The sequence below is a fragment of the Nematolebias whitei genome, chromosome 18 (genome assembly GCF_014905685.2).
Source record: "Nematolebias whitei isolate Nwh7 chromosome 18, NemWhi1, whole genome shotgun sequence".
Lineage (NCBI taxonomy): Eukaryota > Metazoa > Chordata > Actinopteri > Cyprinodontiformes > Rivulidae > Nematolebias > Nematolebias whitei.
In genome coordinates, this window is record NC_056515.1 from 17488066 (window position 1) to 17512156 (window position 24091).

The window sequence follows — 24091 nt, forward strand, 5'->3', positions numbered from 1 at the left end:
CCCCCCCCCCCCCCCCCCGCTGTTTGCAGAAGAAAAGGTGTCCACATTGGGACATGCAGAGCAACAGCGAACGTCTCGGGAGCTCAGACCTTGGCGCGGTACAGCTCCAGCTCGTTGTCTGTGATCCTCCATGGCTCGCTGTTTTTCAGCCTCTCAGCTGCCTCCAGCTCCATGTTGTCTTCCTTCAGCCGATATGGCTCGACCATCTCCTCAAAGGCTGCCACACTAGAAACAACAAGGCCTCAACATTAACAACCTGAGACAGCACACTTCAGCTGTGCTGCTTCAAAATACAGATCTGGTTTCTTTAGTTTGTCTCTAAATAAATGAACCTAAACCGACCACATGGGGGCAGCAGAGATTAATGTTTTCATCTACAAAAACCCACCACTATGATAATACTGCATCTAATGAATGACTAACCTTAAACATTTACTGGATTATTACATTTATGACTCTCTACGAGCCCAACTTCTTTATTTCTGTAAGCTGAGAGGCTGCAGAGACCGGTCCAAGTAAATCTCTGAAAACTCCTGTGACGTTCGCTTGTTTCATGGACAACATGAACCAAAGAGCCGAGAGGCAACAGCTGGTTTGAGCTCCTGGAACAATGACACTTTCTGATCAGCAGTTTTCTTTCTGTAACAACTTCCTTTTAAAACAGTAAAATTAGAGCAAATAAAACAACACTTCCTGTGAAAGGTTAACGTTCACAGGAAGTGTTGATGAAACCGGCAATACTTTTAACCTGGCCTTTGTCAGCCACCAGTCTGTGAGGATTAATCACCACGTTAGAGCTATTAAAGTTGGGTTCTGTGGAAAAGTCATGAATATCTTACCTGTTGGAGGAAACGGATTGAACAGACGAGTTAACGGTTTGTTCATGTGAGCTAAGATCAAAATGGATTCCCACAGTCTGAAAACAGCTTCAGTCTCAAAACTTTCATAGCTGTTCAGGCAAACATTACTTTATAAAGCTTTAAAAACTTGCAATGGATCGTTATTTACACAGATTTCTGTGGTTATTTGTAAGCACAAAAATCAGAGGCAACAGCTAGCTGTAAAACTTCCTATAGGGATGTACCGTATTTTTTGCCCTATAAGTCGCATCTGTCCAAATATGTCTAATAAAGTGGAAAAATACATAAATACGTCGCTTCGCCATACAAGTCGCATCTATTATGCATCACCGCCGACGCATTTCGCTGGAGCGGCGCAGCGAAATGAAGCTGATTTGATGGTTTCTCCAGGTCAGTTGGATGAAGGTGGCAAGCCGATTGCGTCATTAATAGTCACTTTTACCTATTACATGACACAACGGCATGCCACACTACTCGAGTGCCATCTAGCGGCTGAAAATAGTACTGTTCAATATTTTCAGTCAGAATGAATGAAAACTGTCATCTCAGCCAAAAATTGTTTTTTAAATATGGAAAATATTATGTCGCAGGGCATGAAAATTATGCAAAAAATGCGACTTCTAGGGCAAAAAATACGGTAATAGCAATTTAATCGGAATCACTAGAATAAGTTTTGACGGTGGTGTAGAGGTTTAGAAAATATCTGCATGAACTAATACGTTAGTGTCGTCTGCTTAAATTAGCCGTGACTTGCATCAACACGGTCAAAGTGGATTCGTTTTCAAAGTAAGATTTGTTTAGTTTAAAACACGATCCATCTGCAAACGTTTATGGTGGTTCACGGCAGCAGTCCACACTGCTTAGACTACAATTGGCTCCTCAGTCAAACGCTATTCTCTTAACTGAGGTTGTTTAAAAAGCTATCTACAACAGGTAAGAACCTACAGCTGAGCTTATATTTGACTGAGTTTCTATCCTGTCTTTAAGATAACATGTGCATGATACTTCTCATGTACAGCAGACATCAGGCGTGTGTTCTGCAGAGTTCAGGTGGGAACGGTGACCCTGGGATGAAATGGGAAACCCTCTTTTTGTGGAACAAACAGAACTTACTGCTCCTTTTTAGGCTTGGTGTTGATGTCTCCCAGCACAGTGATGTCTGAGAAGTCTATCCTGAACTTGCTAAGCAGAGTTGCCATCCTGCACAAAAAGACAAAAAGAACAGTATGAGCTGCAGGGAAAAATACAAGCAAGGAGGAACGTTGAGATAAGATCACTGAGTCATCCTGAAAGACCGAGGAAACCGTTGTAAATAACTCAGTGAGAGCAGGTAGCCGGGCGTTCTGGAAGTCTTGTTGAATGTTGTGTAAAGGAGTTGAGTGTTGGGCATGACCACAGATTCTTATAGCTGTATGTGTTTTTCTGCCATGGACACATCCCTGGTACCTATACCACCTCAAGCTTTCCTACGGTACTTTGAAAGTAGCTCTGCTGACAACCAACTCCTGATCAAGCTGCTTTCTGTTTGTAGTCAGTCCGCCTGGACTCAAAACACGAGCAGCGCCGAGGCAAACAGCAGACTTAGTTAGCGAACAGGTCTACAAAGAGGAGCATTGAGCACCACCGCATGTTTTTCTCAAGATGTCGGTCAAAGGTGAGAGAGTTTGACTGAAAACTCTACATTTGTATGTACAAACACAGCGACCAACACCATAACATTCAGAGGCATTCAAAGGTCATTAACTCAAGATGACCCACGTGTTAGTTTGAACATTCCAACCACGTAAATGTTCATCGTATTCCATTTCCATCATGTTGGATTTTCTCATCAACACAGAGTGGGTTTCAAAGTGCACGTGAAGCTGCACAGATCAAAGATCCTGCCACCACTGTGGCATGAAGCTAATTTTATCCAACAAAAGGAAGTGAGGCAGCTGGAAGAACAATGAGAGGCCGTGTGAGCATGCATCAGATAGCAGCGGTGAGGGGCATCGTTACAGATTTATACAACATATAAATAATACAGAACTTTAAAGGACTGGATATTTGTGTGAATGTTTATGAAGCAGTCGCTCTGTTATCATCCATTTTTCTTCCTTACGTTTTTTTAGTGCGATTCTCGTCCTGCAGTTTTCAAGCCATTTCAACAAATCGTAAATCAAAACCTTCAGCTCTTTCAGAACAATACTGCTATGACTCTTGGTATTGGTGCAACTTTAGCTTTTTGAAATATTTAGCCTTTTCTGCCACTTTGTCCTCATAGAAAATGAATTGAGCTCATTTTACATCCTCCTTAGTTTTCATTCAATTAAACAAGTTTTTGAATGAGAACAGAATCTTCGAGATTTTTCAATCTGGTTTTAAGCAACTCCACAGCACTGAAACAGCATTAGTAAGGGTTTGTAACGATATTATGATATCAAACGATTCTGGTCAATTTGTGGTACTTGTGCTCCTGGACCTTACTGCTGCTTTTGATACTGTTGACCACAGTATCCTTATATCACGGCTGGAACAGTGGGTTGGGTTCACAGGTGCTGCATTAGAATGGTTCCAATCATACCCGAGTGGCAGGAGCTTCTGTGTCAAGGTTGGTAATAATGTATCCGCCTCATTAGCTCTTTCTTGTGAGGTCCCACAGGGTTCTATTCTTGGACCCCTTCTGTTCTCACTTTATTTGCTCCCACTGGGGTCCATCCTGAGGAAACAAGGTCTTTCATTCCATTGCTATGCTGATGACTGTCAGATCTACCTGCCTGTGAAACCAGCAAGTGTTTGCTCCATTCACCCTCTGTTAAAATGTCTGGATGACATTAAGGCCTGGATGGCTTCAAATTTCTTAAGTTTTAACAATGAGAAGACTGAAGTCATTGTTTTTAGCCCTAGCTCAACTGCCACCACTGATCCTGTCAACCTGGACTCTCTTCAGCCATATCTGAAGCAGTCTGGTAAAAATCTCAGGATGGTTTTAGGGAGCATTCACACCAGCCCCGTTTAGTCCGCTTTAATCGAACTCTAGCTCGTTTTCCTAGAAAGTCCGGTTCGTTTAGGGAGGGGTGAACGCGCCATCGAACTCTGTCATGGAACAAAAAGGCGAACTCTGGCCCGGGCTAAAACCTAGGTCTCGGTCCGGTAGAAGCGAACTCCAGCACGGTTCGAGTACAGTGTGAATGTAATCAGACCGAGCCCCGCTCCGCAGGACAAACAAACACGCATTTCTCTGACCTTATATGGAGCCGTCGGCTGCCTTGTGTGGAAAACAATATTCTCCATGGTCTTCTGTCTCATCTTCTGCTCATGCTAAGTCCATTTTTGAAAAATGACAAAATATAACTCCTAAAACTGCTAAAACTTGATGCCACTTCGTTTTTATTTACAGAAGAAGAAGAAGACATGTCTTCAGAGGTTTTTGTGTCATTTCTTTCAATAGTTCTTGGTGCAGCGCCCCCACAGGCGAGCGGGGGAATAGGTTGGTTCAACAGGTTGACTCGACTGCACAGTGCAGTGTGAATGCAAACACACCAGCTCAAATCTAACAAAAGGTCATGAATATTGGTCCCGAACCGAACCGAGTCAACCGGACTATCTGGTGTGAAAACGACCTTAGACTGTGACTTCAAGTTTGACAAACAAATCAACTCTGTTCTGCAGAAAAGCTTCTTCCAACTCAGACAGGTAGCTAAGCTCAAGCCAGTGTTGTCCAGACCCGACCTTGAGAAACTAGTCCACGCCTTTGTCACAATCCGATTGGACTATTGCAACACACTCTATGCTGGGATCAGCCAGGCCTCCATCTCACGTCTTCAGCTCATCCAGAATGCTGCTGCTCGGCTTTTAACCAGAACTCGTAGGTCTGAACATATTACTCCAGTTCTGTCCTCCCTTCACTGGCTCCCTGTTCGTACGAGGATAGTCTTTAAAATTCTTCTGTTGACCTTCAAGTGCCTAAATGGCCTCGCACCCCTTTACCTCTCTGAGCTTCTGGAACCTTACGTTCCCTCTCGGGCCCTGAGATCATCTGATCAGCTGCTTTTGGCTGTTCCAAAAACAAGACTGAAGCTCAGAGATCGGGCTTTTTCAGTCATGGGCCCCAAACTCTGGAACAACCTGCCCCCCAACATCAGGCAGGCCTCGTCATCATCAGTCACAGGGATGAGATTTGGCACAAAACAGAGACATGAGCTTTGTCTTCTTGTCCTCGGAGGACAAGATGTCTTCAAGCAGATGTTGACGAACTAAATGAATCGCTGACAGAAGTTTGCTGCGTCTCTAAAATGGAAATAATTTTTGATGTGTTCAAACTTTTGCTCAAACTAAAAGGAAATGAGCTTTTGTGGTCAAACAGTAATGACACTAATGCAGCGATAATCCAGAGGGAAGACGAGGAGGCCACCGAGGAGACAGGATGTCCTTCAAAACACTGCGGTCTCCTTTAATAGCTCTTGAAGTTTGCTTAAAAATACAAACCACAATTCTAATGACTAAAGTTTAGTTTCTACAAAAGCTTTTGACATTTGGGTTTCCAGACAAACTGGAAAAATAAACATTTACATGTAAACAGATAAAAGATAAACGGAGTAAGTACAAACTGCAGTTTCTCCATCTCATTTATTAGAAGGAAAAGCTGTCCAAATCAACCTGGACCTACGAGAACAAAACGCACACGGCACATTTTACGCTCATCAACAAACTATTATACATCAATGTCCCAGACAAGCACCTGGAATAACCTTTGACCTTGATTTGTGACCTTGACCTTGGAGCTGGGGTGATGAAGTGTATGCAACCCTCCGCCTAGGTGGTACAAATGTGTATCAAGGTTTGAACCAAAGCCTGTGTTAAAAAACGCAAGGAAGAAGTCTGTGCATGACTCAATGTAAACTTTTGCCTGACAGAAAATTCCTGCAAAAAAAAACCAAAAAAAAAACCCCAAAAAACCATGAGATGAAATAGTCCAGCCCCAACAAATTTTAAGACCTTTGAGTAACACGTTCAAGACCAGCTTACAATATTTTTTAATGAATTTAAGGCCTTTATTTCATTTCATTTTAGATCTTGATAAGGATGTGTCCCTGTCTTTAAGCTCAAAACTCTCAGGGTAGTTTGGGAGTCAGAAGATTCAGGAGATCTCCTCATTTTGTTCGTCAGTCAGTTTCCCAGTAAAATTCCTCACTTACAAGATGGTACAGCTTTAATTCCTGGGTGCAAACAGAGCATGGGGTGGGTCTACATTATCTGCAGCTGGAGTTGGTGTGTGCACAGGAAGCTGCTGTAGACAGGAAAACACACATGCGCATGCGTGTTTGTGTGTGTGTTCAGTGCTTGCAGAGTAAATGGCTTTAAACCAAGCCCTGCTACCGTCTGAGCCACCTGCAGCTACAGGATCCACTATGGGGCAGAACAGCAGCACGGCTGCAGGGTTGTCCTGCAGGAGATGTTGCTGCCAAATCATGTTGTACAATGAGCACAGCAGAGGATGATGGGAAATTAAGCACACTGAACCTGAACGTGTAGCATTCAAAAGTACAAAGAGGTCTGTGGTTTAACCTGAATGGATCACCATGGAAACAGATGCTGAGCATATACCATGCTCCAGCAGAATCCATGTTCAGAAAAAAAAAAAAAAAGGACACCACGTGCGTTTGTTTAAATCAAGGTCAGCAGGCCTGATCCGGTGGGGAGAAGAAATTAATGCATTTTTTTAATTTGGTATATTTACACTTTATTAATAAATAACTTAAGTTTGCTTCAAATTCTATATAATAAAAGATAATTGTATTTCTATATGAAAATTTTGACACATATCTAGACATCAAGGTCAATTATCGATATCATCTTTTAAATAATTTTGACCAGAACTGACCCTCGACTAAACCCAAATCAAATTTATTCTCACTTTTATCATTTTCTTCATCGTTTTAGGATTTAGCATGTCATGATGAAGTAAAAATACAACATAGTAACGCTGCAGTGAGAACAGAATAAATACCTGCCCTTTTTGTCAACCCAACTGATGATTATGAACGTTAAAAAAACATGGAGGATGTGTTGTCCTTACGCTCGGCGGTCATGATCAATCCTGTTGATCTTGCCTCCAATGAAAACACGGATCTTGCAATCCTTCCACCTCTTCTTGTTGGTCAGTAGGTAAGGGATCAGCAGGGTCAAACCTGGATGAAGAATAACAAACAAAAGATCATCTCCACCTGTGTTTATTACATTAATCTTACATTCTTTAGTGCAACCTAAACAGCTGAGTTAAATAAAATGTATTTTCTTTGTAGGGGAAGTTATAAGCAGCAAATATAACCGAGCTAGGGGTGCTGTGGTCTGCACAATCCAGACAGCACCGAAGAGTCAGCACTGGCTGTCAGTGAGGCGACGATGACGAGCCAGACTTTAATCGTCACTGATCACAGTTTAAATGTCCGACATGCCTCGGGTCTTGTTCGTGTCCTCACACCCAGCTGGACTAACAGAGTTCCCAAATCAGGACTTTAATTCCCCACATCAAATCTGTCCTCTCTACTGATCATCACCGAGCCTTGTTTCAGCACATACCGACGATTACGTTTCTATAATTTAATACATTATGTCTCCTATGACTAAAGAGAAAAGATTTAATTTGGTGTCTGTTGTGTTATTACATAATTCTTTTTGTATTTTTATTTTATACACAAACCTGTCAATTGTACACAGTAGTCTGTCGTTTATTGCGGGGGAGCCGTACCCTGAAGCCCTGCGATAAGTGAAAAAACACCAAGTAGGAATAGTAGTACAAGTAGTAAGTATTGTAGTTGTCACTGCATAAGTCGCGGTTTTTTTTGCATAAATTAACATGCCTGCGACTTATACAGTGAAGTAACGCATTTGTTTTTTCCCCCATATTTATAACCCAATTTCTGGCTGAGATCTGACGATTTCCTTCATTCTGACATGGAAAATAATGAACACTACCAATCTTTCATATGATTTTGCTAATTCCACTGTATTTATGCTCTGACACCGAATGATCAACTCACTTCAGTTTAGGCATATAAACGAGTGAAGCTGGAAAAGTATACAGCTGAAATCAATCTAATAAGAAGGAGCAGATGTGTTCACAACTTTTGTCTTCTTGTGTTAGCCCTAAGGGAATGCATACAAACATTCTCACATGCAAAAATAAATCACTGCTACGGTAGTTTCACCAGAGAGACGAGGTAAACGCAGTTTCTTTTGTCAGTCTCACCTCCGTCATCAAACAGCCACCAAACGTCCACTGTGCCTTTGCCCTGCTTCTTCTGGAACTGCTGGCTGGCCTCCAGCAGCCTCTGGTCGGTCACATTCAAAGGTAGAGTCGGACTCTTCTGGTCTACAACGACATTCAGAACACACACAAGCACGCCACAACATCACATGAAGATTCGTTTAACGGCGACACGAAGCTTTTAGTGAAGCTGGAACATTTGATGGCTTGGTTGGAGCTCACAGAGTGGAGTCAGACGACGGATCAAAAACAAAGAAATTGAAGGTTTTTAGGCCCGAACTGCACAGAACTGACTGTGACGTTATATCAAGAAGAACAGCTCTAATGTTGTTAGAAAATGTGATAGAGCAACTAAAACATATCTCGCACAACTCTTAAATGAGGAAAGAGGATCTAGAAAACCACAAAGTTAGATTTTCTAACTGTGCTCATAATTTAAAAAAAAAAGGAAATATTTTAAAGGTTTTAGAATATCTTCTGTCTTTTAAAACACTAACAGTTGCAGATACACGTTTCTTGCTTTCAGGACAAATTTGTCTTAAATGCCTTTTTGTGACTGATTGCAGTGAACTGAGGATTATTGAAGAAGCATTCTTTAAATTAACTTACAGATGCTTTAACAGAAAAGGGACATATTTTGGCCATGCTATTCTTTCTTTTGTTAAACATTTGTTACGGTTGTGATATATGCGTTAGGAAACAGTCCAGAGACAGACGGACCCAGGTGTAGTTCTGAAAACGACACCAGGTTATGACACTCCACTGTAGTCTGACTAAACAACAGACTCAAGTGAGGAGCCAGTGAAAAGCCAAGGCTTTTATTACATCTTTTAGGACACTTTCTATACAAATCTGATCTGTAAGAGTGAAAATGTGGACGATTAGGCACAGCTATCGGTTAGATACAGATTTATAGTAAACAAGCAGGACGCTGATTTCCCTGTCGCTGAAGGATTTGAATAGTGAATGTTTGTAGCTTCAAGGAGAGTTTTTCAGGACTGGAATTGAGCAGGGAATGCAAATGTTTTTCATGCAAGATATTCAAGTGGGTGGGTTTTCTCCGGGTGCTCCGGTTTCCTCCCACAGTCCAAAAACATGCATGTTAGACTGATTGGCAACTCTAAATTGTCCCGAGGTGTGAATGAGAGAGTGAATGGTTGTTTGTCTCGTTTGTCTCTATGTGTCCCTGTGATGGACTTGCGACCTGTCCAGGGTGTACCCCGTCCCTCGCACAGTGATTGCTGGACATGGGCACCAGCGACCCCCGTGACCCAAAATGGAACAAGTGGGTAAAGATAATGGATGGATGGATGGATATTCAAGTGGGTAGGAGCAACACTGTGTAGATGAATAGAGGTAGTTTTGTGGGTTTTTTATACGAAGCGGTGCAGACTGATCCTGCCGAATGGAGGGAGACATTGAATCCACCACCAGGTACAATGGAGGCGCCAAGGGGTGGCCAATGGTGGCTTTGACCATTATAGACTATTACGGTGGTGGCCATCTTGAATTTTGACGTGGCAGCCCAGCTTTGGAAGGGAACCTTACTAACACCTAGATTAGGCCTGTCACGATAAACAATAAATCAATCGCATGATCAATAAAAATGATCAACCTCATTTTCATTTACCAGTTTTATCGTTTCTTCGTGTCTCTCTCTTTCTACTGAAGACACAGCTCAACTCTGGTGCTCTTCACTGACCCCTCCCTTTCTCTTTTCTCTTTAAAATCTGTTTTAACCATCCAAAAACATGTTTTTGGATGGTTAAAAGCAGATAGGCTGAGAAGCTAAGCTACGAGCTAAGCTAACAGGCCGACCTCGGGAATAAACCTCCATCTTGTCGAGCTCGATAATTCACGGTTGAAACCTGTGCCTTCATGTAAAAAGTCGTTTTTCTCTGCAAAAACAAGCTGAGAACTTATTTACTGATTTTTTTTTTATTATTAAAAGCTTTGAGTGCTATGCAAGAGCTCAAATCACAGTGTCCACCATGTCAGCCCATGTCACGTCAAGGGTCCTCCCTCCCATTTTTCTTAGAGACAAATGCTGCTCAACTATCCATCCTTTGGTTCAAATAGTCTTATACTGCCATCAGGTGCTCAAAAAAGGTACTACATTACAAACAAATCAACATTTCTTCTAAAATTTAACAATTGTTAAATTTCAAACAATATTATCATTTATCACAATTATTTCTGAGACAATTAATCGTCCAGCAAAATTTGCTATCGTGACAGGCCTAACCTAGATGCAGTTGCACGCCAGAATGGAAGTTGGTACCTCACTAATTTTCCAAGCTATAGCACTCGCTATAATCATGGCTGGATGGATATTTCCAATTCTCTTTTCGTGCAGGGAACAACAAAACTGGGAGAACTTTTGTCCATGAAAAAATACAAGAACTGCCAGAAAACTAATGATCAGTGTATTACCAGGAGGTTTTACAAATGAGCTCGCTCATATGGGTTATTTGATGATGTTGATCAAATCTATTGTTTTCATTGTAGCATCAGTCTTCACTTAAACTACTTGTGTTAGGGGGCCAATTTCACCATTGTATGGGAACACAATACATACACATTATTATTATTATTATTATTATTATTAAAAAGCAGCGAGTCCCAGACTGTGACAAGGTTATTATTAAGAGGTTTTTTAAATGCCAGATGAGTTTTTGAAATGCCAGCAATGCACACAGCAACATGTCATGAAACATGTCTGAAGTTATTTAGCTGAAGTCAACTGTACATTTGTGAGTTTTGTTGATTGTTAAACAAAACAAGAACATGTTATTTTTTTCCTTTCTTTTAAGCACGAAAGAGTTACAGTTGTGCTTTTAAGCTGTAAAACACACAGGAGAAACACTTAATACTCAAGAGCGTACAAACAGAGAAGCAGTGATGTGTTTGAAACATGAAAACAGGACAGCAGTTTTCATCCTGGAAAAGAAAGCTATAAAAGATCATCACCTCTACTGAGAGAAGCAGTGAAAAAACTAAAATAAATAAGATGGATATCACCACTCAAACAGAAACTACTGAAGGCACTATCAAATACAGAACGCCAGAGACTTAGCTTCAGCTCGAAGCTAAAGACTGTTAAAAGGAAAAGCAGGAGAAAGATGAAAAGACTGGATGTTATTCCCCTAGTCCAAGCAGCTAGCAGGCCGGAAACACAGAACAGACGGAGGAGAGACACAAGACAGAGACAGCGGGGTGCAGGGACAGTATGTTAGTACAAGAAGAATTTAAAATATACAGAGAAAAATGAGGTGACAGAAGGCAAGAGTAAAAAAAAAAAAAAAACAAAGAGCTAGAAATGAGTAAAAAGCAGGAAGAGAAAGAAGAGTCTAAGACAAGTGAATGAAATGGATCTCCTGCCTTTTTTCAACAAGGGCTGAGTTGTAGCTTTGCCATCGTCGTCGTCGTCTGGGAAAAATAAAGTAAACAAGGAGAAAAAACAACTTTATGTGAAATGTTGATGCGATTCTCTGTGATCAGAAAGGAAGACAGTAAAACAGAAAATATTACACTTCCTAATCTCCAAAAGAGCTGTATAATTTCAGGCTGTCACTCAGTGTCATGGAGTAAACAGGAAGCTCTGCTCGTGTGACGTTTCAAAAAACACAAAGCTCCACTTTGTCTCTCTGGTTTCTGGAAAATTTCTCATGCCTGACCAGAACAATAAAAACCTGAACCAGGGCAGTCTAGTTAAATCAAACTGCTTTCTGCTGGTCTTCAGTAAGCACCCACCATGGACATGTAAGAGCTTTAAATACGCATGAATCTGTTCCAAATCTCCAGACTCGACTACTCCACGGAGGTTGTGCTTGGATTAAACTGAAAGTGTCACACAGGAAAAGAGGGCGATTGAGGTTTAAGGTAACTCTGCCTAGAGAGGAGCTGACGACCGTTCAGGTGGGACACTAAGAGGATTCAGAGGGATTCGTCTTAATCACATCATTTCTTTGACTTTCACTGAAGCAGAACATTAACAATATGGAGACCCCCCCCCCGTTTCTGTACAGATTAACTCCAGGTATATCTAAAAGCTTCTTGCATCTTTCTTAGAAAACTGCTAATGCTGTTATAATGTGATTAAATTAACTACACATGCATTTTTTTGTAAGTTGTATGTTTGTCTTAGCTTCAGTCACAGCATGGTGCTTCTCCTGCAGTTGGAAGTGTTTGGGTCAACATTTCTATGAAAAGGAGAACAGCGGTTTGCTTGTTTCGTTTGTGTAAATGGCAACAATACATGAGGATTTCTCTTTTTTTATACACACACAAACACACACAGTGCGGCCAAAAAACATCTGTGGACTAAAACTGGGCCCAGAGGGAAAACTAAGATTAAAGGTCTCCGAGGGAGTTCCTGTCAGTGGGACAAAATGGAGGAAGCCATTGATTGGTTAAACAGGGCTGTCACAAAATACAGTTAAACTAGCCTTCCTCTGAACGACACACTAACAAACTCAACTAACACACAAACATGGCAAATAAGAATCAAATATGGTTTGTATTTTAAAACACAACCCTACTGCTAAATTAATAATATCAAACCTGGATGTTCTACTTGGTGGATGAACAGAGAAAATAAAATGAAGTAGCTTGATGTGATCCTGGCTAACCTTTATGTACAGCCGGACTGTTCTGAAGGCTGGTGGCCTTGGAAGACGGCTTGGATGAGTCAGCATCAGAGTCTTTACTGGTATCAATGGAAACAATCACATCCTTCGTTCCAGAAGACTTCTCCTGGGAGGATAAGAGTTCGTCTGGACAGATGGAAAGAGAGAAAAACATAAGTACCTAGTAAAACTGTTATAACGTTGGGAGCTTACAGAAGATACATGAATACATTAGGTTCAGAATCTACTAAACAATCCTGGTTGCCAGACAACCTGAAGTTTGTAACAACCCAGCTAAACTTGAAACCTTGACAAAAACCAACAACATGTTTTCAATTTGCATTACATTAAATGGCCCATAATAGTGTTTAAAATAAACAATAACTAAACAATATTCTTCCCACAGTGGTGTAGAGTGAAGATCTCGCTGCTTAGACTGAAAACTTAATCATGTATCTGAATTTTGGACTACCTGCTAAAATAAAGTGATCAGAGTGGGCAATGACAATAAGGCAACACATCATCAGAGACACCTCAAGGATGTGTACTCGGTCCTTTGATTTTTTTTTTTTTTTTCTCTGCCAACATGTAAGCATACTGCCTAATTCAATGTAATCCAGCGCATTAAGTCTGACTGTGACCCATCAAAGTTTGGATTAATCAGCAATAAGAATGAAACTACTTGCAGAGCGGAACTGATGTAACGATTAAAATGATGTGGAGACAATAAATATGTCCATAAATACCAAAAAAACTTAAGACCTGATTGATGACTTTAGAAAAAAAAATGTAGATCATAATTTTGTATTTGTTACTAAAAATCTTTGGACTTGGAACTATTAGTGAATGTAAATCTGGGAAAAACTATTAAACACTAGAAACTTTTGAAAAAAGATGCATGTGGAAGGAAGAATTGAATGATCTTGTATGTGATTTGACTGCATCTGCCATTCTTTTATTAGTCTATACAAGCGAGGACAGACCTCAGTAAAGTGAGCAATGAGCTAGCTGCTTCTATAAAAACATATGGCTTTGTCAGACATGTTTGATACCTTGTCCTTGGATAAGAGACACATCCAGGCCCTCTTGCAGTCGCAGAACAACAGCACCATACTGGAAGTCAAAGGCATCACTAAAATAAAAATAAATAGTTTGTCACAAAGTATTCTGAACGTATGAAAGACAAACACTACAAGTTGAACTTTGTACTGGTTACTACTACTACTACTACAACTGCTCCACAGACAGAATACCTTACTGAGAGTACTAACAGTGATTGCATCATTGTGAACCCTTTTAGACCTTCAGCTTTAATGCCATAATCCCAACACTTCCAGCTCAAAATTTTCAGCCTCTTTATAGCCTCACATGATATGACGGATCAAGAAAACAACATTCTATAACAAATTAAAAGAAATGCAATAAACCGGGCAAGGCTGTGAAGACCCAAAAATATTTCAATAACTTAACTCAGAATACTCGTTTTTAAAATGCTAAGAAACACAAGATCAAAGTCAGTTTTTCTTAAAGACAAAGGTGTAATTTGTACAATCCTATTTTGTACATGCACCTAGATTATTATAGAAGCAGTTTTCTTTTAATTGACCGATTGTACAAGTGTTAAATTAAACCTTAGGTCATGAAAGGTTTAAAAGGTCTGGTTTACTACTTACTGAATCATATTAATGTAGGTCTCCACGTTCATCATGTCACCGTCTCTCCAGTCATTCTTGAAGCCCAGCACCAGGGTATTAGGCCGGAGGCGACCCAGACCAGCAGCCTCAAGAGGGACAATAAAACAAATTTCCACTGATGGTCCAAATTTGAAAGAAGCTTTGAAGAAAAGCAGCTGCTAAATTGATTTATTAAAACAACTAAATTGTCTTTTTCATTTAAGGCTTGATAATTCCTAGAAACCATCAAATCATTTAGGAGCAGGAAGTAATAAAATATAAACGGAGAATTCAGCCTCCTGTGTTTATTTGCCCAATTCACTTGCAAGTCATCACTTCAAGCTTTCACATATTAAGATAAAGGTTTCTAGAGCAGAACAGCACATATGGAACCACAGATCTATGGCTGGTTTTAAGTCAAGAAACTAATAATACAATATTTAAAATAATTCATATTATAAACAAATTGCAGCAGTTACAATCCAAACATGATGCTTTTATTGCTGGAGCATAGTCATTCAGCTTATTATAAATGTTTTTTAAGCCCTTGTAAATTCAATTCTGACTTTAAAAAGCACTCATAATAATGCAAATTATAAAAACTTGCTACAATGTCATATGGTTTTAATGAGGCAATGCTGAATTTTAAGCTAAAAAAATGTAATGCATTGATGACACGTTTGTATTTTTAAATACTGGAGATCTAAAAGATAAAATCCAGAGTAAACACAATGAACTCTGCGGTTTTGACACTTTCCATAATGATAACTCTTGTATTCAAGGTTCAAGGATTCAAGGTCCTTGAATCCTTGACCCAAGATAACTCCTGGACAAAGTTAATAAAATAAGATTTAGACCAACAGGTCTCAGTAGTGACACTGAAGTTTGAAAATCCTAACATGAATTAAAACAATCGGAGGGCTTTTGTGGAAAAGTTCAAATGTTTTTACTTTAAGCAATAAGATCTGTTCAGGCAGGCAAAAATAAAACATTTCCTGTGCCTGAGCTATTGGGAAACCTGTGCCATTAGCATACCAACTCAAAGAGCACAGGGAGTTTGGAGTTGTTTTGAATAATAAAACTGCATGCTGACAGTGAAGTTGTGGAGCCGGTTTCCTACCTGGAGCAGGTACAGAGAGCCCTGTCTCAGGTCCTCAGCAAACACTGGTGTGTAAAAGGCCTTGGTTTCATTTTTCATCAGCCAGCGCTGGTACCGGGACTGATCTGCAGCAAGGTCTTTAAAGTTTGGCTTTCTGTAGCCCTGTGGAGAATCACACACACAGAAATATAATTTCACAGCCTTGGACAAATGACTTTCTGCCAACACCTCCTGTTTGAACCTGCGAGCCTCTGATCTGGAGTGACCAGCTACAAAACTTGATCACCGTGTTGCCTTTTCATTCTGATCTTATGTTTGCTCCTCCTGATCCCAATTAGGGGTGCACACAGCTGTCACTTTGAAGCTAGTTCTGACCTCAGTCCCAACCACTTTCATTTTCTTAATAGGATTATTTATTAGAAATATAATCTAAATAAATAAATTTATTTTGGGGATAAAAAGCTGCTGCCCCCGCGACCCGACTTCGGAATAAGCAGAAGATAATGGATGGATGGATTTTGGGGCTTTGCCACTTCAACTATCCTCGTCTTCGCACGACAAGGAACCAGTTAAGGGCCTCCCCACTGCTGGCACCCACTCCCACTCATCCCAGTTTATGAGACCACCTCATTTGTGGTTCCAAGCGGACTGCTCCGAGGTGCAGATTTGATGCAAGCAGCTGTTGATTGGCCAACCAAGATACGTCACTGGACCCGCCCAGCAAAACTGGAAACTACGTCTGGACCTCCATTTCCTCTCAGATTATGTCGACAGACAGCGCCACAACAATGAGAGTGCATTACAGACAGATAGAGATGATGGGGCATAGCTAAACCCCAACTTTATAAACAGTGTTGGGATAAGCTAAAGAAATTGAAGTCCAATTATAGGTTGATTAACGACAACAATAGAAGGAGTGGCTCGGACACACAAAGACCAGTTAAGATCCCGCCCACTTTGCATTGACCCGCCCACAGAGCAGGGAAATAGGTCAGCCTACACTGTAGTGGCAAAACACCTACACCTAAGAAGAAGCTAGAAGAGGAGAGGCGAGTGGAGCCACACTTACCGATGGCAAAGTGGCAAAAAGTCAGGTTTTTGTCTGATACTTTGTGTCTTTGAGGAGAGGCTACGTGCTGCCCTTCAGTCAGGAAACTAATGTTATTAGTTGGAAATGTTTACACCATCTAAGCTCCTTTTCGGTCCAATTGGAAGCAACAGCACCAGGCAGGAGAGCAGATCAGAGGCCACTTGTGGAGAACAACGTGTTCCACAGAGCCACAGAGCTGCTGCCAGAGGACTGCACAAAGCCTGCATTCATCCACTCAACACGGCCTTTCGATTGTAAAACATTTATGCCCAGCAGGGGATTTGTAAAAAGCTTTTTTTTTTTACGCTGGGCGTACAAACGCATCAACTTCTAGCCATTGTGCACTAATGTTCTTGCTGCAGAGTTCTACAGTAACTTTATAGACAACCTACACACCCCCCACCATAAAAAAAAAATAAAATTATGAATTTGCCGAGCGTCATGTTTGGAGAAATTAAAAAATAACAACAGCACAAACACCAACAGTCTAGCACAGTGGTGGGCTGATGATGTGAGCCTGTTTTTCACCCGTAGGACTTGAGCACTTTGAAGTAACTGAGTCGACCATGAACTCATTTGTAGAACAAAGTATTATAGAGTCAGATGTGAGGTCATCTGTCTGACAGCAGAAGCTGAAACCAATTGGGTCACAATGACAGTGATCCCAAACACAGCAGCTAATCTACAACAGAACGGCTGAAAAACAAAATATTTAAGGGTTTGAAATGGTCCAGTCCAGTTCTGGACCACAACTCGACTGAAAAGCTGTAGTGGGACCTTGAGAGCTGTGCAGAAAAGAATGCAAGCTAATCTCAGTGAACTGAAGCAATGCAACGTTGTAGTAAAAAAAAAAAAAAAAAGTGGGCCAAATTTTTGCCACAACCATGTGAGAGACTGATAAGGTTATACACAAAATGTCTTATTTTCATTTATTACTGCTAAAGATGGTTCTAGAAGCTGCTGAATCATGGGACAGGCTTAAACACGGCTTTCACTGTTGTTTTTGAACATATGGATGCAAGAATTGAATGTTTTTAGAACCTGAAGATAAAATCTTTTTTGAATTATTATTATTTTCTGGTATATGAAACCCTAAAATTGAAAAATGGCAGAACTTTGTTTTCCCTATGGCTGTATGATTCCTAATTATTATGAACCAGGGGAGAAAAAACAATCTGTACTGGGCACAATGCCACATGGACACCGTCAGCACTTGGTAAATGATCAATAACTGATTTGAAAGTGTCAGATTGTGGTGTGAATGAAAAGTCCAGTTTGAGAAAATGTCTATTATTTAGCAGGCCTGTCACGATAACAAATTTTGCTGGGCGATTAATTGTGTCAGAAATTATTGCGATAAATGATAATACTGTTTGAAATTTGACAATAAGTAGTAATTATTGTCAAATTTAAGAAGAAATGTTTGTTCATTTGTTTTGCATGTTGTACCTTTTCTCGACCACCGGAAGCATAAGACTGTTTGAACCAAAGGATGGATAGTGAGGGAGCGAGCATCTAAGAAAAATGGGAAGGAGGCACCTTGACGTGACATGGGCCGTCTCTCTTCCTGTTTTGCGGTTCTCAAAATGGCAGACACTCTGTGTGGTTTGAGCTCTTTAGCATAACATTTTTCACACAAAGCTTTAAATAAAAAAATCAGTAAACAAGTTCTCAGCTTCTTTTTGCAGAGGAAAACAACTTTTTACACAAAGGCACGGGTTTCAACCGTGAATTTTGGAGCTTCGACAAGACGGAGGTTTTTTTCCCCGAGGTCGGCCTGTTAGCTTAGCTTGTAGCTTAGCTGCTTTTAACGATCCAAAAACGCAATTTTGGACGGTTAAAACGGACTTTACAGAAAAAAGAGAAAGGGAGGGGTCAGTGAAAAGCACCAAGTTGAGCCTTTTGTCATCCAGTGTCTTCAATAGAAAGAAACACAATGAAACGATAAAGCTGATAAATGAAAATGAGGTTGATAATTTACATTTATCATCGATTTATTGTTTATTGCCATAGGCCTTTTATTTAGACTAGATGAAACTGAATAGCTTATTGTGTCAGCCCCTTACTGTGAGTAATTCTGACACTGTTTGCTTGACTGCCAATAGCAGCCTTTGTGGGTGAAACTGCACTACTAATGTCCATCCATCCATCCATCCATCCATCCATCCATCCATCCATCATCTTTACCCGTTTATTCCATTTTGGGTCACGGGGGTCGCTGGTGCCCATGTCCAGCAATCACTGTGCGAGGGGCGGGGTACACCCTGGACGGGTCGCAAGTCCATCACAGGGCCACATAGAGACAAACGAGACAAACAACCATTCACTCTCTCACTCACACCTAGGGACAATTTAGAGTTACCAATCAGCCTAACATGCATGTTTTTGGTCTGTGGGAGGAAACCGGAGTACCCGGAGAAAACCCACGCATGCACGGAGAGAACATGCAAACTCCACCCAGAAAGGACCCTGGACCGGGGTTTGAACCAAGGACCTGCTCGCTGAGAGGCAGCAGCTCTACCAGTTGCGCCACCGTGCTGCCCGCACTACTAATGTATGCAATCTAATTTGGTTTGGAAGATTTTTGTTCGACAACTTGTTAGGGAAAAAAAAGAAAGACAAAAATCTGCTCACCGTGCGAACATGACCACAGATCATCAGGCCTACATTCTTGGTGAAAGTATGAACCAGATCCACAAGGGCAGGACGGGAGTTAGGGTAGCCAGTCATCACCAAACACTGGGGTCTAATAATAAAATAAAAACGATTAAAACATCAGCATCAACATTTATTCACGCATTTAAAGGACTGCGCCTACAGTCATGGCAGTTCCAGATTTTGTTGCCATCAAACCTATAGACATTTTTCTGACCTACACAGAGGCCTCTTCTTACACACAAATCAGGTGTGGCGTAGCGAACATCAAAGCAAATATTTTAAGCAAAAGGATTTCGTGGAAGTGATGGGAGGAGACAAGAAGGAGCTCAGGGGAACACACAAGTGACTCTGAAAGCACCATCTGATGCCTTTTAATCCCCACTTGGTTTGCTGTCATGGGAACGGTCCAACAGCACAGGGTTACCAATTATTCCTTGAAAACAACACTGGACCCCAGTGTGCACATGCATCTGTCAGAGAATGAATAGAAAGCCACACATGTCATTGTAAAAACTGCACATATGTTTTTTTTTCCGGAAAAGTAATTCCACCAAGAATGGCAAGTAGAAGGTTTCTTGTGTGTAGAAATTTAGTGAGCAAAGATTACTGTATTACACTTCTCGTCTCTTCTTGTCCTTTTTAAATAAAAACACTCCCTGAGGTTTCACAGCAACATGCTCATATGTGGTACCTGAAGTTCTTGATGTGGTCCTCCACTCCACTGAGGTGCAGAGTGTGGGTCAGGGCTTGCTGGTAGGTCAGAGCCTGGGTCGATGAGCCCCAGTTCACATCTGGAGGACCAAGACACATGCAGGCAGAAAAAAAACACTGGAATTAGCAAGTGTTTACAGATCAGTCTGCTGAGCTAAAGGCCATATGACCCACACAGAGAGAGTCAGAGAAAATGTCTCGTGTGTGTGTGTAGCTGCATCTCAAACTGTGTAAACACGTGTGTTTAGAGGACAAGCGGGCTTAGCCTTTCCAAAGGTACAGACACATAATACATTTCTTCTTTAAACCTTTCCTTTACTCAAAAGCTAGTTTTTACTCAGGTAAACTGAGTGACTAACATTTCAGAGCCTGTTCAGAAGAGAGAAAAAGCTAAAGATGGAAAAACAATGTTTTGTTTTCGCAACTTTTTTGTTTAAATCAGCATATACCGGTATTCATAATATTTGTACTATTGTAAAATATATATATTTTTATGTTAAGGTGATTTTATTTAGATCCTATTGTTCAAAACACACACATATTCTTAAAAAAATCTTAAATAAAGCCATTCACTTGTAAATGCCAACTGTGGAGTTCCACAGGGTTCTGTGCTTGGTCCTCAATATTTTTATTATCAGGAAGTAGACCATAAATTTCTACGAAATATTAAAATTTTTTTTTTAATATTTCAAATATAATTAAACAAATAATTTAGTTACACTCAACAATGTGTTAAATCCCTAAAGAGTAATTACTTTTTTCTCTCTACCATCAGTAATGACTAAGTTTCACCCTTTATGCTGCATACTCTTAGATGGCAATTAGCCATGAACTCAATGACAAATTTATAGCAAAGAGTCTTCCTTCATATTTTCTCCATCATTTCCTTATTTGTCTACAGATATAAACTCTTAAGGCAATCTTATAATTTTATTGGGAAGCTCTTAGTCAATTTTCAAGCATTTGGGAAAATATCTACATGTGCAACATGTCTGCATGTACATCAATGTACATAGTGAACATAAAAATACAACCAAACACCGACATTTGAGCAGTTGGGTAGGGAGGTAATGGTAAAATACTGGATAAGGTACACAATAAATGGTTTCCATTCATTTTCTTCAAGGAATAGTATGTTTTATATGTATACCATTACAACTTTGATGTAAGTGTTTTGCAACAGCATGCTAAAAACACATCTGAAAATGTCTGTGTGCTTGGTAACTCACCTGGCTTCTTGTGGCTCACATAGATATAGAGAGCCATAACAATGACATTAGTGAGGAGAGCAGCCGCCCAGTTGATGACAAACATCACCACACAGCACAGGATGGCTCCAGCAAGGGAAACCCACATGTTGTAATATTTGAAACTGGGACGCCAGCCTGAAAAAAAAGACAGCGATTAGTCTCAGAATGGCAACAAGAGGCACAGTACAATAAAAACATTAAACACCAATATTGTATGGGTAGCATGGTGTTTAAACTGGGAAATGCACTTTTTTTCTTAAGGGTCAAGTTAAGTCAGAATGATAGAGAGGTGGTTCTCTAAACATAAGATTTTTTAATAGTAACATGGTATATTAAACAGTAAATGTTGCAGTTAAACAGCATGATAATGTTAAAATTGGAGTTAAGCATATGCTTAGGTTAAACAATGGAAGTTAGCAGCCTGTTAAGACTTCAGACCAGAAGGTTATACCAGATAGTTGAGATTATTTTAATTTACAGCGTACCACAAAAACTAGACTAGTGGGAACTTAGTGATGTATCTAAGGGCTGTGTGTGTGTGGTTACACATCGACGGAGTCTAAAACAAACCACAGGACGTAAACGGTACACTGACTCTATGGTTCCTCTAATTCCCATGTAGGGGTTTTACATTTCCCAGAGAGAAAGCACAAATTGGCCACGAAGAGACTAGAACACCAAATTGAGTTTACAGTTCCAGAGCAGCAAAGACATTACTTCATTACACTCGAGTGCATCTAAATGAGTCATGTACCATTTAGGTCCAGTGGACCTGCTTGAGCTGTTAGAAGCAGACAAAAAATCTGTACCTGCAGATCTGCTTAAGATTTTGTATCGAAGAAAGAGAAAAAGCATAGAACTCAATATAAAAAGATCAATTAAGGAGATTACTCATCTGTTCATCAGCATAAAAGTATGGTACATTTTCTTTGAAACACAAGTTCATTTTTAAGAAATCAATCTAGCGCTCGAGGATAATCTCCAAGTGGTTCTTTTTGAAACAAACAAACAAAAATTCCATCTTAAACCGTGTTCCTTAAGTCATCATTTGGATCTTAAAAATAAAAATAGCAACCATATTTTTTTAAATAGTGAAATTTGACAAATCAGTCAGAATATTTTACATATTTCTCACAAAACCATGTCCATATGTGAGGATAATATTTGTCCAGTTTTTGAGATGTATGTAACAACTGTCTTTCAATCAATCTTAATAATTGCATCCATGTCTAGAAAGACTGTTCCCATTTCAATTGATAATTTAAACACTAGGATCTGAGAGCAACATTGGTTCTGTACAAAGTAATTTATCAATACCAGAAGAGTGATACCGATGAGTCAGGTCATCTTAAAACTCCCAGAATACATTTGGTTTTGAAAGTCTAACACCATGAAACAAGATTACAGCACAGTCAAAAATAAAATGTCCCTGGCTGAAAGGTTGAGGCCCCAAAACGCTCTGAACAGAGAAAAAATACAGTAACACACCATCACATGCCTTCATATTTTTTATGGAGCTTAAGAAATTCCTTTCAACATTTATCACAATCACAGTTAAACACTATATAACTTGTGACTCCGGCTGGCTGAGAAGCTGTTTGGTTTAAGCGGGACAAGGACTGTCTCGTAACTTTCACAGAGCTTCTATTTCTGTCCTACGTTCAAACTCAGGATCTTTTACTGCTTCCTTCCTTTGTTCTTCATCTTGAGCTTACCTGGAGAGTTAGCCAAAGATGCGTGGAACACTGAGAAATTGATCAAAGCGTAAGACGCCAGGAAAAAGTTGGAGATTATGGGTGCAATTGTGTTCAACTCAGCTGCAAGAGAAACAAACACTGATTTTAGAACAGGCAGACACTCTGGTCCTTCCAGCAAGTCAAAACTTCATCTTAAGAACAGTATAAAGTATTAATGAGCTACTCACTTTATATAATGGCACATTGAGAATTAACTTTCCTAATTTTTCTAATGAATAAAATGAAAATACATAAACTTGTAATCATTTTAATGTCACAAAAATCATTTTTGATGTCTGAAATGTGACAATCAAATGTTTGTATTTAAGTTTCACCAACTACAAACCCTTTCAAAAACATTTAGAAAAAAGTTTTCAGCTGAGCAACTCATTCAGCCGTACCAATGAGGATGAAGACCAGAGCGATACCAAAGGTCAGGATGTAGCCTCGGATGGGTTCGTTGTTCTTGCCGTAGCCTTTGGCAAATATTCCTATGTGGGGGTAGATGTTGTCCTTACATAAAGCCTGTGGAAAAATAAATGTTTTTACCATTCTTGTCGTTTACTGCAAATTAAAAACAATCATAATAACATACCAATATACTAAAAGTATGTAAAACTGACACTACAGCTCATCATTAGTGTAATCATTAAATTGTCAATGCTTGGATTGGGTCTTACCTGGAAAACTTTAGGAGCACTGACTAAAGAGGCCAGAGCGGAGGACAGAGTGGCAGAGAAGATTCCAGCTGAGATGATGGGTGAAAACCCTGAAACCAAGCTCATCGCCTGAACATGAAAAGACATGCCAGTTGAACCGTCTGATATTTTTACAGGTGCTGGTCATAAAATTAGAATATCATGAAAAAGTTGATTTATTTCAGTAATTCCATTCAAAAAGTGAAACTTGTACATTACATTCATTCATTACACACAGACTGATATATTTAAAATGTTTATTTCTTTAATGTTGATGATTATAACCAACAACTACTGAAAACCCCAAATTCAATGTCTCAGAACATTTGAATATTGTGAAAAGGTTCAATTTTGAAGACACCCGGTGGCACACGCTAATCAGCTAATTAACTCAAAACACCTGCAAAGGCCTTTAAATGGTCTCAGTCTAGTTCTGTAG

General features: G+C 40.0%; 1 protein-coding gene across 1 annotated transcript in view; it reads right to left on the minus strand.

Moving 5' to 3' along the window:
- The window catches only part of slc12a2 (solute carrier family 12 member 2), a gene marked incomplete in the record, with an annotated part of 71385 nt that overhangs the window by 6964 nt on the left and 40330 nt on the right, over positions 1 to 24091 (minus strand). Inside the window, 14 exon segments of the mRNA XM_037692719.1 lie at positions 90 to 225; positions 1974 to 2060; positions 6919 to 7030; positions 8092 to 8214; positions 12741 to 12884; positions 13790 to 13869; positions 14411 to 14517; positions 15531 to 15671; positions 19234 to 19345; positions 19949 to 20048; positions 21198 to 21353; positions 22934 to 23035; positions 23356 to 23479; positions 23635 to 23742. Coding sequence (XP_037548647.1) covers positions 90 to 225; positions 1974 to 2060; positions 6919 to 7030; positions 8092 to 8214; positions 12741 to 12884; positions 13790 to 13869; positions 14411 to 14517; positions 15531 to 15671; positions 19234 to 19345; positions 19949 to 20048; positions 21198 to 21353; positions 22934 to 23035; positions 23356 to 23479; positions 23635 to 23742 — 1632 coding nt within the window.